Genomic DNA, 17,726 nt, shown 5'->3' on the forward strand with positions numbered 1-17,726 from the left:
TGTGAAAATGCAAGATTTATGAGAATTATTTTCCCAATAATACATCTTGGAATAACAGTTTATTATCACCTGTCAAGCAAATGAGATGTAAAACACTTAACATAACAAAATGATGTTCCAGAGTGGCAACAGCAGGGTGGCATTTCCCGGTCATTTCACTGTTAGGGTTAGCATTACAGCATTTTGGAATGCAACCAATTTGGTGACTGAAAATTGTCTGTAGTTAAAACTAAACAATTTAAACCAACAAAAATTGTACCATTGGATTATGCAAATATTTTTTCTTTGCCTTCTCAAATCACCAGTATTTAGTAAACACATTATTCTGGATTTATTTGAAAAACACAGGAAGAAAACATTCTAATTGGAGATAGTCCCTCCCTGGTTGTCTGAGCGGGTATTACATCGTATGAGGCAATATGAGATGTTCGACTGCTGCATTAAATGTCATGGGAAATAACATAATTTAGGTAGCTTTAAAAATACTGTGTATTTGCCTGGTCACAATGGACACAAACTGGATTTTGTATGAAAACTGGAACATGATTTTAACAAGTTTAAAAAGAAAATTATCTCGAGAAGTGTTCAGTTTGTTTAAAACTGTATCATCAACTCAAATTAAACCCGCTTCGAAAACTTCAGAGGTATTTGGTTGTTCATACACACCCTAAACGCAACACTCGCTGAGCACACCAGGGACAGGACAACATGGCTGCTGCTGCGGGCCGATACTACGGAGAAGGCGGCCGAGCAACGAAAAGACAAAAAACTGAGGACGGAGGAATGACAACGGTGAGAGGTTTCGGCTGGCCTTGCCAATTACCTGTTTATTACGCAGAAATATGTCGGTTTTTGCTTTTTTTAAGAAGAGAATTAAGCCTGACAAAGTACCGCTTATCTTCTGCTCTGTAGCCAAAGAGAAGAAGCTAGCTATTTGAAGCAAAGACATACACTTTGATGTTAGTTTGCATCTCGATACTGGAGTAACTGATATGATGGCTTGAAAAAAGTTGCTTTCGCCAGTGATATCCTCTACAAATGACAATGAGAAACTGTTCCCTTGGAGCAGTGTTCAACGCGAACGTCCATTAACATTTATGCTAATCTCCCTTGCAAATTACATTGGCGTTAAACCATGCGAAGAAATGATATGTGCTTTTCTTATATTGGGGTTCGCATCTCCATCCTGTCCTCAAATGCAAGAATGTTGGGCCCTATGAGAATCACCCTGAATGGTTGGTTTTTAGGAGAGCTTCGATGACCCTCACAAACCGCTGCCCTCCCCGGTGGTGCACATCAGGGGCCTTATTGACGGTATTATGGAGGCTGACTTGGTCGAGGCCCTGCAGGAGTTTGGGGCCATCAGGTATGGATTTCTTATTAACACCCGCTTCTCAAACGTGTTCACTGTAAAGTTGCTGAAGATGTCATGACGGATAATAAGCAAAAATAGAACCCTGAGAGCTCAGTATACTGAGAAAAAAAAAAAACTCATGGAAGCTGTCCAGATCCAAGCAAACTGATGAAGAACGTTAACCTAAATAATGTTAAAACGCACTTAGAATTCAAAGAACACGCTGTGTATCATCAAGTGTGGTAAATATGCTATAATAACAAATGTATTCCAATGGTAATCTGAACCAGAAACTATTGTGATAAATTGAATTTCTGTAATTTTAAGACTATTTTATTATAACATGACAGCAGTATAATAGCACAATAGAAAAAGTACACCACTCCAATGAGATTTACTTTTTTTCTTAAGAGATTGAAATTAGATACTAGAATGTGCAAAATATTCAGATTTTTACTGATTAAAGAAATCCAAATATAATGAACCACAAAACATATGAGGATACTCTTGTGAATGCAATGGGCAATTTATCAAGTGGTCAACAAAATCAGTTTATGTCTAGTTCATGTATGATTTATCGATATGGTAGTTTTGACAGTCCCATATTCATGGCCTGTACTAGGGTAAATAACCTCTAGTATTTGGGTGGTAAATTGTTCAGTCTCACCATTCTGTGGTGATCTTTGTATTTCCAGTCATGTGGTCATGATGCCCAAGAAGCGGCAGGCTTTGGTGGAATATGAAGACATGAATGACTCCTGCAATGCTGTCACATACGCTGCAGAGAACCAGGTGTACATCGCAGGCCATGCTGCCTTCATCAATTATTCCACCAGCCAAAAGATCTCCCGGCCTGGAGACTCTGATGACACCCGCAGTGTCAACAATGTGTTGCTGCTTACCATCATAAACCCCATCTACCCCATAACTACGGTATGTGAGCAGGATAAACTGCTGAACCCCTAATTGCTCCTGATGGCCCTGTGGTGGACTGGCGACCCATCCAGGGTGTGCCCAATGTCAGCTGGGATAGGCTTTAGCCCCCCCCTGCGACCCTTAAAGGATAAGATGGATGGATTACACATTACATCCATGTTTTGATTACACTCACTTCCAGGAGGGGGAGACAAACATCAACCACTAAAAATTTTCATTAAACTGTCATGATAACAATGACCTTCCCCTCTGCGTTGGTGTATCTGAATGTATCAAGTTGTTATTTGTATAACTGTCAAACAAGCGGTATATTTGATTATGTGTAATATAATTAAAGTTGCTTAATTTTTGTCTCCACAGGATGTGCTTTACACTATTTGTAACAACTGTGGTCCTGTGCAGAGGATTGTCATCTTCAGAAAGAACGGTGTTCAGGCCATGGTCGAATATCCTTTTCACGTGTTGCTTCTTTTACTTTATATCTTTATTTGGACATGGCACGCTCTTATTTTAAATCTTCTCCTGTTTTGCATGGGACTGATCATCTGACAGTGATTCAGCAAATTAGCAGATATTTTAGTCTTTACAGAATCCATGACATAAATTAGGGATGTATGATGTCTTGCAACCAGGCCAAAAAAATGATTTTCTCACTAAAGTAATCAGGATAGCACAATAATGATGCCAGAACCACAGTTATGGTCTTATAAACGCAGTACTACAGTTATTGTCACAGCCTTAATTCAGACCTCACCTTAACTCATTGTTTCCACATTTGATTCAGTTCAAAGTGCCCAGAGGGCCAAAGCCTCCCTAAATGGGGCAGACATCTATTCTGGTTGCTGCACTCTGAAGATTGAATATGCCAAGGTATGTCAATGTTTGCACCTGTCGTCGTACAATTAGATGTTAGGGGACATTAATGTTGACTCATTCAGTCTTGTTTTACAGCCGGCACGCCTTAATGTATTCAAGAATGACCAGGACACCTGGGACTACACAAACCCTAACCTGAGTGGCCAAGGTAACATGAAGTCCCCAGTCCTTTCACCCCCTTTATTCTTCCTCTTTTCCTCTCATGCCACTGTATGGGACATCAGAGTCCTCTTCTGCGGGAGTATTGCCTTCGATCACAGATGGATGGTTTCCTCCACTACTCACAGTGTTGCTCAGCTCAGTGTTCTAAGGCAGTATTCCTGTGGTGCCGTCACAGTCTCGATTCATTTTTCTCACCACACAGCAGGCACAAAGTAAGGGCATGAGGAGAAACCTCAAGGGCAGCCAACCTCAATAACAGGCTCATGCATGTGAATAGCCCAATGCACACGTCACACTAGCAAGTGCGCGCACACACAGGTGCACCATGCAGTTCCACGTTCCCTCTAGAGCATGCCACAGCTACACTACCTCACATCCCTGCCCACTCCAATCCAGTAAATACAAGAGAGTGTTTACTGTTAGTATTCTTTCAAACATAGTGGAGATTTGATCAAAGCTTAAAGTAGACAGTAGAGGGTTGACTTGAGACCACTAGGCACATCCCCAATTAAAGGTTCCATGAAATGAACTCTTTAAATGTTTGGACTCTGATTGTTGCATGGGGGTTGGAGAATCTGCTTTCTTTTTGAGGAGAGAGTGGCAGCTCATGAGTGAGATTATGTTTGAAGGATTTTTGGCATACACCCAAGGCACAGGTTGAATACTCAGCAGTTCATGGGACCTTTAATGTCAACCATTCAGTACAAACACAGTTGATAGTGTCAACACTTCTATTGAAATTAGTGTTTTATTCTCATCAAAATGTTATTGTTTTGAGACTAACTGAAAAACATCTGTAGAGCTTTTTAGATGGGTGTTACATGTGTTTTTGCTTGATACAACACTAAAAAAAATAAGCTGCCTTAATTTAAAATAAAAATTAAAAAATCAAGGGTATTGCCTGCTTAAAACTTCCAAGGAAGGCACATTGCTTCTTGTTGAGACCTGACTTTATCATGCATCTTGGGTGATGTGATCATAGGGGGCCAGCTAGTGTACAAGTTTACACCTGATATCAGAATGTGAGCAAGCACTTGTGATCTGATCGTATATCACTGCTCTATATATAAACTAACAACTTTTCTGTTGTTTTTGACTCGCAGGAGGCAGCTTTGACTAGTCTGCCACATGAAAAGAATATATGTCAATGCAGTTATGTTTCAGGCAAACCAAATTACCAGATTGCTTCTGACAAATGTAATGTCACTTTCAGCTGACCGAAGAAAGCCATGAACAAGTCTGTAGTCTTCCCTTAGAAATTTGGCCAGTATTAAACATTTTTGTATCCAGCCAGGTAACAGAATTTTATCACTTGATGTTGTACATCAAATTGTATCGAAACGTATCTCCTTAAAGAGGTTTATATTGTGTAACATCTCCCATCATTCACAAGCGACTTTCTGAATAAACCTGAGTAACTTTCATCAGGATGCTCACTAGGACTTCCTGTGAATGAAACACACTTCCTTTCCTCTGTTTAGCAAGTGGTAGAGGGAAACATACTTATTTGGCACGGCATCTGACAGATGTGAAAATGCTGTGCTTAAACAAGCTTCTCTGCTGCATTTCATTCTTTGAGTGATCATTTTAGGTGTTGTCAACTTGACAAAGTCACTAAATCAGAGTTTTAGCAGCTCGGAGCATAACAACATACTGAAGTGTTAATGTTTAGTGGTAACGTCCAGCGTTTCATTCCTTATTTCAAACCCGGCGTGTTCACTGAAAAATGAAATAGAGAAATATGTTGATAAGGGCAGTGAAGATGTAGGAATTCTTAGTATTGCATATCTGCCCAAAATTTTCTGTAGCCTGTGATAGAAGTTTCCTGAGATTTTAACCCTCTTTAACTGCAGACAAATATTTTAGGGTTGCTGTATGAAGGAACATTTTGATTTCATGTTGTTTTTTTTTGTTTTTTTTGTTTTTTTTAACGAGACACTGTAAAAAAATGTCATGATTTCTCTTGTACACAACCAGGACCACAACATTAACATTGCAGGTTCCATTACAGGTGTTGAACACCTTGTCCTTTGAGGGGTTTCTTGTGCTGCCTTGTGAAGCAGAGGTACTCCTTGTGTCCTCACTGTGCCAACTCATACAGGCTTACCTCGAGTTAAGCAGACACATGCTGCCAAAAACACAGTGGCTTCTGCAGCTACAGTAGAACAGCATCCACAGCCTAACTCATGTAAATCCGCTCTGGCTTACATCGGACACAGTGGGGCAACAAACACTGGAACACAACCTCAACTCAGCACTTCCTTAAGCCAAGTCCATCATCACCTCTCTCTCCACTACCTGACATGGAAATCCATTTTATTTTTGGGTGGCGGACAATAGCCATCAATTCAGTTTAAGGGACAGAAATATGCCAAGACCACACGAACAGACACCTCGCATATCCACCGCAGACTGATAGATTGATACGCATCTACCTCCACCTCTTTACGGGCACAGCACATCTCATCTGCAGATTCCTGAGGAGCCTCCACTTTTGACACAACACATTGACGATGCAGGTGGGAGACAGGTTGGTGCAGCCCTGCTTCCTAGCCCTTGGGATATGCCTGCCATAACACAACCACAGGGGAGCAAAAGAGGAGTTTTCAGACACATTCCACGTGACCAGGGATCAGATGAAACCACATACTGGGGCAGTCAAAAAAAGCAATGCCATTCTCAGATGCTAATACCGCTCGTCTCCACCTTCCTGTGCCAACACAACATGACAACACATCGAATATCCATGGCAACACACTGAGTTGAACCGCCATGACAGCACATCGTCACGCAGATATTCCAGGTTTCACTTTGCAAGTGGCTGACAGATACTACGTGCCCATTTTTACATGAGAAGAAATATCCACAGGGGGGCCTATGAAGACACACCCGTCAACTATACAAGCACAGATGCAAACAGATTCGATCCTTTTCCAACGCTTCCTACATTTATGGACTGGTGTTCTGTTTCCCCCTATGCCTTCTACCCATTCCCCTCCTTCTCTCTGTGGTGCTGTTTTTGTGTTGTTTCTGCGTTGTTCATTTTTCCTTTTTTTGCACTGGCCCATAGTGATGCCTTTAACACCTCCCGTGTGATGCAGGTTTGGCTCAGTGTTTCTGTGGACAGACAGCCCACTCTCAATCGGTGCAAATGTCCTGCTTTGTGGTCAGAACACGGTAAGCTGCAAACGAGTCTGTAAAAGCAACTTTAAAAACAAAGCTGCAGCGAATCAGAGCCAAGCACGGACGTGTGGATGTACTTATCTCTCTGGTGGTGGGGATGCAAGGAAGGACAGAAGACAGGAAAGAATGACGAGGGAGAATGAGTTGAGGCTGGAGTCAAAGGTTGGCGGGTAGCATCCTTGCTGAAGACTGCCCCCTTCCTGCCCACTGTGTCCCATGCTCCAGGTGTGGTGCTGTAAGTACTTCAACAAAATGCCAATCTGATGTAATGGTTACAAGTTGTTGTGGAACAAATCAAAACTGTCTTAACTGAATAACATGTACTATGATTGAAGGTCTTAGCAACACTAGCCTGCACCAGAGTTCAGAAATGAGGTGGAATTTAACCAACTGGCACTGAGTTTTCTCCAAATAGTTAATGTTCAAGTTTTTGTGAATTGTATGCACTTATTTATTTCATACATTTTTGGTCACCTGGTACTACAACCTCATACTGGTTCACCAGAGTATCTGAGACAAGGGGTTTGATCAGTCAGTTTTTGTAATGTCTAAACTAGTGCTGCACGATTTGGTGTTAGTCACTGCAATTTTTATGTAACAAAGAAATGAAATGAGTCATCTTGCTTGGTTATCAACAAAATGCATACAAATGATTGATCATTTGGAAAATGTGTATTTTATCTAGTATTAATAATATTTTATTGGACTAAAATAGCAATAACAAAATATCTTTTGAAAAAAAAAAAGCATTTCTGCTCAATTTCTACAGTACTGTTTTAACAAATCCTTTTTATAAATTTTTTTTACATTTATATAAGTATAATTACACCGGCTGGACATGCAATTCAGTAAATCATGCTGCACTAGTCTTGATCAAGTTATGCTGGAGGTTAAACTACTCCTGACAAGTCTTCTGTAAGCTATGTGTGGATGGAGCAGGTAGGGGCTATCCAGTTCACAAAGAGGTTTTATTTTTCTTGTCTGGTTTCCTGCTGTTCCTTGGATAATAATAACAATTACAGACACACATTACTGTTTGTGTCTTCAGCTCTCAGTTCACTCTAAATCATGTTGCCAGGATGTCATATTGAAGTGTCTGAATTCAGATGAGGAAACACCGCCTGAAATACAGAGGGAAAAAAATGTCAGAAACCTCAGGGAGAGCCTAAGAGGAGGGATCCTTTCCCAGGACATGTGTATTAAAAACAACTCCTATTTAAAATGACAACACACAATACAGTTTTTCTCATTGTATGTTTTTTTAACTGCCTGGTGTGGCCCCAGTTGACATGTGCATGGTACAGAGAATTCAGCTTGGGTTCTTTAAATGGTTGGGAGATGTTTTGGGAAAAAAACGGATTGTGGATGTTCTTCGTAGTTGTACTTTTTACTTTACTGCCTTGTATAAACTGCTTAGTTCTGATAGTTGTCAATAAAACGTGCTTGGACTGCAGGGTCTTTTCATAACACTGCTGCATATTTTATTATGTGATTATTTTTGAATGTTTTCATGCCAAATAAGGATGTAAAGAAATGTTGCCAAATGGATAGCTTTTCAGTGTGCATTTGGATTTGACATGTGTGTATGTGTACCTGCACAGATGCCGATGGGGAAGGCAATTGGAACAATTCACAAGGTGTGTTTGTGTTCGTACAAGGATGGCAGATGTAGGCACTTATGTGTAAATCAGTAATGCTAAAATTATTCTTTCAAAAGTAAAGAAAAATCTCCATTATGTCACCTGTTGGATAACAAAACCCTGCAGACATTTTTAACATGGAGTCCCTTTGTTGCATGTCAGTCACAACCTTGTCCCATAGCACTAATAATGAACAGGACCTACTTGATAACTGTAGTGTGGAAGCCCCTTGATAGGCAACTTTGGTTTTACTGTTGTAGATCCCAACGCCAATCCCAACAAACGCCAAAGGCAGCCTGCTCTGCTTGGAGACCACCCACCTGATTATGGTAAATATATCACATCATTTACAATATGAAAGAAGTGACGATACGCCTGCACAGATGAGAAATATGTGTGTGTGTGTGTGTGTGTGTATATATTATGAAAGAAGTGACGATACGCCTGCACAGATGAGAAATATGTGTGTGTGTGTGTGTGTGTGTGTGTGTGTGTGTATATATATATATATATATATATATATATAATGTATATGTATATATATAATGTATATGTATGTATGTATGTATGTGTATATATATGTATGTATATATGTATATATATATGTATGTATATATGTATATATGTGTGTATATATATGTATGAATGTATATATATGTATGTATGTATATATGTATGTATGTGTATATTTTTTTTAATTTTATTTTTTTTTTAATTAATTAATTTTTTTACTGTGAAGGTGGCCCTCAGGGAGGATATCATGGCTACAGTGATGACAGCTATGGCCCCCCTCCCCCCCATCGCATGGGGCCGGGTATGGGTGGGCGTGGTCGTAGTAGCCAGCGTTACGGCCCTGGTTATGGGCCACCACCCCCAGAATATGGCCCTCATGCTGACTCGCCGGTCCTTATGGTGTATGGCCTCGAGCCCTCCAAGGTCAATGCTGACAAAGTCTTCAACATCTTCTGTCTTTATGGCAATGTTGAGAGGGTGAGTGGAAAGAAGCTCTGCAGTTAACACATTAAATAGGAATTGCTATATGTCTTGCTGTATTTACACCAATAGAGTTGTGTGTCAATATTCAGTGATATCAACTAAATAGGGACAACTCTGAAGGGTGAGAACTGAGCGCTGGCTATCACTTAGACACGTGACCACAGTTTTGTACACAAAAGACACTACGACTTCTCTCTTACAAATAAAAGTGTTTATTCAACACAATGCATCAATCAATCAGCAACACGTTGGTATAACGGTTCAATCTAACCAAAAGATACAAAGTGATAACGTGTGTGTGTGTATATGAGTGTACCAAAGAGAGAAGGAGGAGGGGAGGGTGGAACCTGGTTGCCTAGCAACCAGTCAGCATCGGCAGCGGAGGCTAACAGCTGAGGCTGGCTAGCCGCTAGTTAGCAACATGGAGATAAAAAGCGTGGAGCGGTCATTTAGCAAGCCGAATGGCTTAGCGAAAGAGAGAGAGAGAGAGAAAGATAGATAGAGGAAAAGGTAGAAGTAAACCCAAAAATGTGTGTTCATACAATTGTGCAGGATTCTTCAGAATTAATAAACATGTAGCACCCTCTTGAAAATATTACAGTGTAAACATTCAACTTTGGTAGTTATGGCGTAATGCCGTATTATAGCGTCTGCTGTTCACAGGACTTCCATCACAAAACAGTGCATTCATAGACACTATATAAACACAACTAAGCTATTTCTCTGCCCAGAAAATGCCTGGTTAGGGAAATCCTTACTTGTATGGTAAGGTATTCAAGCTCCGCTGGTCTGGGGCACGCGGGTCCGGCTTGGGTCGGAAGTTAGCAGAAACAGCAGCGGGCAGCCTGCACAGATCTGCTGAAGTTGACTGCTGGAGGGGTGAACAAGCTTGGCCGAGCTTTTGTTCACCAGGGATCCAATTCACGCTGGTAGCGTGGCTCAACGGTGTCTCGTCTAGATGAGTGGACGGGGGGAGAGGTGTCCGCCTGCGGAGTTCTCGCCGTCTGGTGCACTGCCAGGCCAAGGTGCGAAGAGAACGAACCTTTCTTGGTCCGGTACCTTTATTTGGTCAGGCCGGTGATGTCACTTCCCGTGGGACCATACTGGCTCTCAGCCAATGGTGGTGCGGCATGCGAACTTCTTGTCAAGCGGGGCGCGAGTTATTTTGGGGGGGGGGGGGGGGGGGTGTCAATGGCCAGAGATGATCCCCATTTTTACGACCCTTTGTTTGAGATTGTGTGGTCACTCCGAATGCAGGCTTCAGAAGGGTTAGGCCTCAAAGGCCGAAGTCCCTTCTTCAGATGCATTAATTGTCAAATCTCTGAATTAATCTCTTCTCCTGGTTGTGTTGGCCCAACAGAGTTGAATGAATTTGAGTCATTACTGACATCCCAATGGTAAAAACCATGACACCACTGATGAGTTTGGATTCCGAGAGAGGCTGTAATTTTAATCAGTGTAACTGTTACACTTTAAGTAATGGGATAATCATTTATTTATCTCATGATAACTGCTGTTTTTGTGTGAAATCAAGTTGTCAAATTGTCCCACTGTCACAAGAAAACAGGCTTTTTTATGTGCTCTTTTTTGTGATGAGATAATAGCCTTAAAAAAATTAGAAATATGGACTTACTGGGTTCTGCTGCTGAGTGATTCAGTGTGTAGTAGCTTTGTGTTACTCCTCCTGCAGGTCAAGTTCATGAAAAGTAAGCCAGGGGCAGCCATGGTGGAGATGGGTGACTGTTATTCTGTAGACAGGGCCATTACTCACCTCAACAACAACTTCCTGTTTGGACAGAAACTTAATGTTTGGTAAGAACTGCTGTCCAATCCATTCTAGCACAAGTCTGAACTGCATATATAGACACAAGATGACTGTCTTCTTCTTCTGCAGTGTGTCCAAGCAGCAGGCCATAGTCCCAGGCCAGTGCTACCAGTTAGAGGACAACACCAGTAGCTTCAAAGATTTCCATGGCTCCCGCAATAACCGCTTCACCTCCCCAGAGCAGGCAGCAAAGAACCGAATTCAGCACCCTAGCAACGTCCTCCACTTTTTTAACGCGCAGCCCGACATCTCTGCAGAGATCTTCAACCAGGTAGGAGAAGTCAACAGAGTTCTGTCAGGGTTGTTCACTTGGGTTGGCAAATGGGCAAAAATAAACATTTGAAAATCTGCTCGAAATATTCAAAAAAATTGAATATATAGGATAGTAGTTAAGGTCCAGCCCCCCCGCGACCCTTATTAATAGGAATAAGCGGAGAACAATGGATGGATGGATATTAGTAATTTTTGCATTGATTGTTTGTACTTGACAGACTGCTCTCTCTTCTGTGTAGCTTCCTTCATGAGGTTTAATTATGATAGAATGGCAAACCAGTTCAGAGACCCACTCCAGTCCTCCTTTTATAGCTATTATAAAGTGTTCTCAGTGGTCTTTAAATTGTGATTATGAGGTTTTAACCAAAATCACAAAACCTGGGGCATTTTCCAGGATTCTGCTTCTGCAGAGTGCCGGTAGTTCATTAGCAATTCGCCTCTGAGTTGTGGGCAGAGAGCGCTGCTCAGTGCCCTCCCTGGTGCGCAACACAGTGGGAGGGATACCCCACTTGCAGGTGTGGAGAAACGTTGTTTGCCGAGAGTTCAAACCGGCTGCGCTCGCCATCCCAAACCAGACGCGGAGGCCGGCTCCTTGGCAAGACCACTGGGGCAGGTGGGACATCTTGGTCTCATTCTGGGCTCAGCCATTGGGAAGAGGATGGGCGATCACCCGATCTATCCTTCCCGGCTGATAGAGGCGAACCCATGGTGCCTGAGGATCCGTCTGGCCGAAACGTATCCCTCTTGCTTTCTCACAGCAACGTGTTTCAGTAGATTATGAAAGATAATGTCATTATCTTTCTTCTTAACATTGCAACCAGCTACAGCACGTATGTGTTGATCTGCCATCGACTTCTTTACTCTTCAGAGTCTGAGCAGGCAGTGGGGCTAGAGCTTGTGGCCCGCTCTGTGGCTTTGTGACATGTGAAAGCAAATCTGCCTGAACTAGCCTTTTAGGGTCTGCACTTGAGTCACAGCGATTTGAATGCAGAAATACTAGAAATGCAGTCTTGAGCTTCGTTTTCTCCAGATTTGTCCTCTCGCGTCAGAAAAATGGCACATGAATAGCATGAAAAACATGATTTTCAACGGAGTGGGTCTTTAAGTGTGCATTTCACCACCAGCCATGTGGCAGACAAAATAACTCATTTCCAGGTGCTGACTGTGCCAGTGGCCCTAAGGTTTAGTGAGTCTAGAATGAGAACTTGCAAGGTAGACATCTAATTTAATTTTACATATTTTATTAACATACACACATGTACATGTTCATATTAGAATATTTTTTGATTTTATATGCATTTGAATATATCATTTTTTTTTGACAGCCTTGGCACACACACATACACACACCACCTTCTCTTATGTGTATCCCAATTTGTCCTTCCAGGTCTGTGACGAATTGGGAATCAAGAGCCCCTCAAGTGTGAAACTCTTCACTGGAAAGAGTGAGTAATAGGATGGTGCCACTTCGGCAATAGTATAAATTGGTTTTGTTACGTAAAAGTGATTCAAGGGCTGGATAGGCAGATATCAGATTACTATCTAACTAATACTAACTTATCAGGTTGGGAAAAAGTTTGTACTGCTTTAACTAGGATTGAGTAAATCTTATTACAGTGCAGTATCCCTGCTGGATTGGGGTTTTATTTTGTTATCTAGTGATGCCACTAGTGAATAATCTTTCAACCCCTACAGATTTCACTGTTGTGGTTTACCATACATTTTATTATAATGTGGTTCTTTAAGCAGTTGTTTGGTGTGGCACACACAGGTGAACGAAGTTCATCAGGTCTGCTGGAATGGGAATCCATCAATGATGCCATGGAAGCGTTAGCAATGATGAACCATTTTCAGATGAAAAACCCAAGTAAGTCCAAACATGTTTTGTTTTTCCACAATGAAATACTTGACAAAGTATTTTTCACTAATGTTTCTTGTCTTTGATCTGTCCTAGGTGGGCCTTACCCATACACCCTGAAGCTGTGTTTCTCCACCACACACCACGCCAACTAAATATTCTTCACTTAAGACTCGTAATGTTTTGTGTCTGCATAGATTATACTGAAATTCTGTTGTCACCTCCCATTAAAACACTATCAATATTGACAGAAGCTAGGATCGATGTGATCTAGAACACATTACTTACCATTTGATTTCATAACATTTGATTTGTGTTTCTGTACCATGTTTTCAATCAGCCATTTATTTTGTACGTTCTCGACACTAGGGACCGCCTCCTAAATAACATTTCAGTGTGGACCTCAGTTTTTTGTTGTTTCTAAATAAACAATTACTGTATATGGATGCGCAATTAACCAGTTTGCACATGTTCAGATATAGTTTGTATTTCTCAATAATTAATCCTTCTTGACAGGGAAAATAAATGTATTGACTGACAAGTACTAAAATGTTGCCATTATAATTTACAGGTGGAAAAAAAAATCACAAATTTCTGTAGTATTGCTGAAGTGGTTGGGTGGCTTTCATAAGTCACCATTTGGATCCCAGAAGATGATCACTTAGGTTGTGGGAGAGCATGATCAAATTTGACTGGGTCATGTCTTTTAGCCAACTTTGCTGAGATAATTCAATTTACCACCACACACCAGCATTTAAGACCATAGGCCTCATACAGATTGAGAAACAAATGATCTGTTCATATTCAACTCAGGATTATTCTGTGTTTTTATGTTTTGGTATTTTTTATTCAGAAGCAGTAGCGCTGGGCTAGCAATTTTTAAGAGATGTGTCAAATGGACCCTTTACTCACAATGTAGATTTCTAGTTTGACATCTAGGTGTGCAGGTTACTAGCTGCATGTCCTGTTGATATCATTGTCAGTGGGCCAAACTATCATACCTGAAAATCTCATTAATGTGGAATTCCTGAGGGTTTTGCCTCATTGTGTTCTTGAAAATACTCAGAATCCACATCAAAACATGAATGGTAATCCTTTAAGTAAGGCACGTTTATGTATAAAACCCAGTGCACACCAACAGACACGTCAAAGTGTTTCAAAGAATACATGGGGGGGGGGGGGAATAAGTGATAAACTATAAAATTAAGGTGGGTTACAACAGGAAGATGCCTGAAGGGTCCTGAAAATGCCTCGTAAGGCATAGTTCAATTTTTATTCAATCTCTAGGTTAAAGGGAAGTTATATAGATATGTATGTATTTATTGAAATAACTTTAATCTTGAACGTGCTTTTTTAAAGCTGCTCTAATGTAGCCCCCCCCCCCCACTAGCTGCACATCAATATGGTGATGTGATACTGCATAAAAGTTATTTACTATATTAAATTGTAGGCACACTTAACAAAAAAACAAAACAAAACAAAACAGGAAACACTGCTCATTACTCTGTCATAAGTCCTTTGGCCAATAAAACACTGATCCTTGTGTTTGTTTATGTTAATTCAGTAAAGTTAATATAGCCATGGGGCAAAACAGATCCTATCCACACCTATGCTCAGATATTTGCATTAAAGTATATTTTATATCCCAATAATGGCACAATAATAAAACAGCAGAATGCATGGGGCCTACGAGTGGAAGCCTTTGGGCCAAAATATACACCGATATACACAGGCTGAGATCTTGAAGCCTTTGTTAATACGCGCAGTGTTAGCGATACTAAACGCCTACAACTCCCATGCTGCGTTGAGAGCCAGTCGCATAGGTGTTTCCGGTGTCTTGTAACATTTTACTTCCTTCCACACAGATCGACACGAACAAACCAAGAAAGAAGACGTTGCTAACTTTTAAATGTTGTCGTTAGCCATCGCAGTTTGAGCTCAGGTTCCGTTTAATTTCCCTCTTACACTCTACGGCATGAGGCGAGCTGTGTCCGAGGATTGAAGAATCGCTGTAACCGCTGACGGTAACGTTTAGGCCTCCTGAAGAAAGTTTGGTCGAGGGCCTGTAAACAACATGTCCTCCGCCTCGCAGTCCTCCTCCAGACGGCAATGGTGCTACCTCTGCGATCTGCCCAAGATGCCCTGGGCCATGCTGTGGGAATTCAGCGAGGCTGTGTGCCGGGGATGCGTAAACTACGACGGCGCAGACAGAATCGAGCTCCTCATTGAGACCGCCAGGCAGCTGAAGAGCACGCATGGAGTTTTAGACGGCAGGTCTCCCGGTCCACAGCAGGGAAAGCCCAGCTCCACTGGGCCTCTGGAAGCAGGGCGGCAGCACGGGGAGCGTCTAGACAGGGGGAGGGGTGAGTATGGGATGTCCTCTCGCCTCCCCAATGGTCTCCATAGGGCTGAAGATGTTGCCTTGTCGGAGGGCAGCCGACAGAGCCCGAATACTCGCCGGGCGATAGCCGGAGCTGTTCCTGGTCTCCATGGGACTATATCCCATGCCTTAATTGCTCAGGGTTTAGTAGCGTCCCCTCATGGGCTCCTGACCCCCCTATCAGGCTCTAGGGCTGGGGCCACTCCCATTGCGGTTTCAGCTGGCCCCATAATGAGTGATACTGGCAGAAGACAGGCTGTCTCTCTGGGTGTGGGGGCCAGCACATCTGCTCTGGTAGGCATTGATCCTGCAGTGTGGAGGAACAGTGAGGTGATGGCTGAATTGAATGAGGTGGCCCGCAGCAAGGTGGAGGGCTGGCCCAACCGTCCTAAAGCTGTCCGGGATGTTCTTGTGGCTCTTAGTAGCTGTGTCCCCTTTACTGTGCGCTTTAGGAAAGACCACAACCTGATGGGAAGGGTTCTGGCCTTTGATGCGAGCTCAACTCCTGAGTTTGAGCTGAAGGTGTTTTTGGAGTATCCTGCTGGCTCTGGAGTGATCTTCTCAGGAGTCCCGGACCTGGTCAGGCAGATGTTCCGTGACTCTGCTAAAGATGCAGGTAAAGCTGTGAACTCTGGGCTGCGCTATGTGGAATATGAGAAGCGGCAAGGCACAGGAGACTGGCGTGGGCTGTCAGAGCTGCTGAATGATGGCGTGCGTATGTTTAAGGAGCCTCCAATCCCGGAGGTCCTCCCACAGCCAGATGCAGGGTTGCCTTTGGCTGCTGCAGGACGTCCTGGAGTAGCAAAGACAACCAACCGCCGCCGCAAGGCCTCTCCGGGTTCTGAGAATGGAGAAGGGGAAGGAAGGCCTGATCACTTACCTAGAGAGCTCTGGTCCAGAGGGGCGTACTCGGGTATGGAGCCACTTTCTGGTATGGCTGGCCCTCAAGAGGGTCCCCCTCGCCTACACAGCCAGCCCTCCCCTATTTCAGCACTCATGGGGGTGGCTGACAGCCTGAGCTCCAGCCAGATGGCACGAGACAGCCCGAGCATGTCCACAGCCCATGCCTCCACAGCTGGGCGCCCCACCAGCAGCAGCCCCTCTACTGCCTCCACCTCAAACTCCCAGGCAGCCATGGGGCAGGGTCTAGGGGTGGTGGGGCCCAGCAGTAACACAAGTGCTGGGGAGTCTACGAGCAGCGGGCAAGGCACCCTGCTCTGCTGCACCCTATGCCGAGAGCGCTTGGAGGACACTCATTTTGTCCAGTGTCCCTCTGTCCCACACCACAAGTTCTGCTTTCCCTGCACCAGAGGGTTCATCCGCAGCCAGGGCCAGGGAGGTGAGGTGTACTGCCCCAGTGGAGAGCGCTGTCCCCTGGCTGGATCCACAGTGCCTTGGGCCTTCATGCAGGGAGAGATCTCCACTATCCTGGCCGGAGATGGAGATGTGACGGTCAAGAAGGAGAGTGACCCTTGACATCTTTGTTTCAAGAATGGTACGATGAGGATAAACCTTGATATACCACTTTTATAGAAACCCATCAAAACTGATCTAATTAAATCAAAATTAGGTAAAATATTGTACCCTTATGGGGAAGACATGGGGAAAATTGGATGAAGTGCAAAATTTTCAGTATAATATTGAATCTTATTTTTTATCCATTCTAAGGCGAAGACTTAGCATATTTGTAAACAGAATAAAATAAAAAAAATTGCCATAAATACTTGGTTGACCTCTGGTATTGTGTAAATCTGGATTCCACCCCGATAATCTATAAAGGATAGTTTCAAGTCTGTCTCAGTAGTTGGGTGTTTGGATGTCCATTTTGGCAGTTTTACCATCTTTTCCTTAGATCTGATGGAAAAAAATTAACAATACCACCTTTGCAAAAATTGCAAAGTGCAAAATTTAAAAAAAAAATAAATTGCACAGGACAAGGATTTTCTTCCCTGTCTTCTCTTGAAGCATGTTAGAACAGCTGTAACAAGTGGTGTTCTGCCTGATTACAGCAAGAAATTGTTTCAATGGACACGTGACCTGAAATAATACATTTATTTCGAGGGGTGTATACCATCATTTCAAACCCCAAAAGTTGTTGAAAAATAAAACCAAAACATTTTGACGAAGCCATAGAAATTAGTTTCACAAATACCTGAGTATTAGACTACGTGGTTCTATTAACATTAACTTAAAAAAAATCTCCGGCTAATATTGATTTACATTGATACTTGATTGTGCTGCAT

The 17,726-nt window shown here is 42.6% G+C and overlaps 3 protein-coding genes across 3 annotated transcripts in view; 2 read left to right on the top strand and 1 right to left on the bottom strand.

Moving 5' to 3' along the window:
* The first annotated feature begins 691 nt into the window (after positions 1 to 691).
* hnrnpl (heterogeneous nuclear ribonucleoprotein L) lies at positions 692 to 13,646 on the top strand. The gene is made up of 14 exons (XM_086226702.1): positions 692 to 792; positions 1,248 to 1,366; positions 2,050 to 2,287; positions 2,651 to 2,736; positions 3,064 to 3,160; positions 3,242 to 3,314; positions 8,113 to 8,148; positions 8,412 to 8,480; positions 8,891 to 9,141; positions 10,838 to 10,959; positions 11,042 to 11,243; positions 12,633 to 12,690; positions 13,017 to 13,112; positions 13,200 to 13,646. Exons 1-14 carry the CDS (start codon positions 709 to 711, stop codon positions 13,256 to 13,258), a joined length of 1,590 nt encoding a protein of 529 aa, XP_086082828.1. The 5' UTR covers positions 692 to 708; the 3' UTR covers positions 13,259 to 13,646.
* A 1,266-nt stretch (positions 13,647 to 14,912) lies between these two features.
* Positions 14,913 to 17,726, top strand: part of LOC147249133 (interferon regulatory factor 2-binding protein 1-like) — a 3,617-nt gene continuing 803 nt past the window's right edge. Inside the window, exon 1 of the mRNA XM_086226131.1 lies at positions 14,913 to 16,978. Within this exon, the coding sequence (XP_086082257.1) occupies positions 15,178 to 16,959 (1,782 nt within the window). The 5' untranslated portion in view covers positions 14,913 to 15,177 and the 3' untranslated portion in view covers positions 16,960 to 16,978. The remainder of the gene's footprint in view (positions 16,979 to 17,726) is intronic.
* Positions 17,576 to 17,726, bottom strand: part of micu2 (mitochondrial calcium uptake 2) — a 12,349-nt gene continuing 12,198 nt past the window's right edge. Inside the window, exon 12 of the mRNA XM_086226133.1 lies at positions 17,576 to 17,726. This exon is cut by the window's right edge and continues 1,941 nt beyond it. The gene's annotated coding sequence lies outside the window, so the exon portion shown is untranslated.

This window comes from Aulostomus chinensis, chromosome 15, assembly GCF_037954235.1.
Source record: "Aulostomus chinensis isolate RoL2024-O1b breed Wild chromosome 15, RoL_Achi_v1.0, whole genome shotgun sequence".
Lineage (NCBI taxonomy): Eukaryota > Metazoa > Chordata > Actinopteri > Syngnathiformes > Aulostomidae > Aulostomus > Aulostomus chinensis.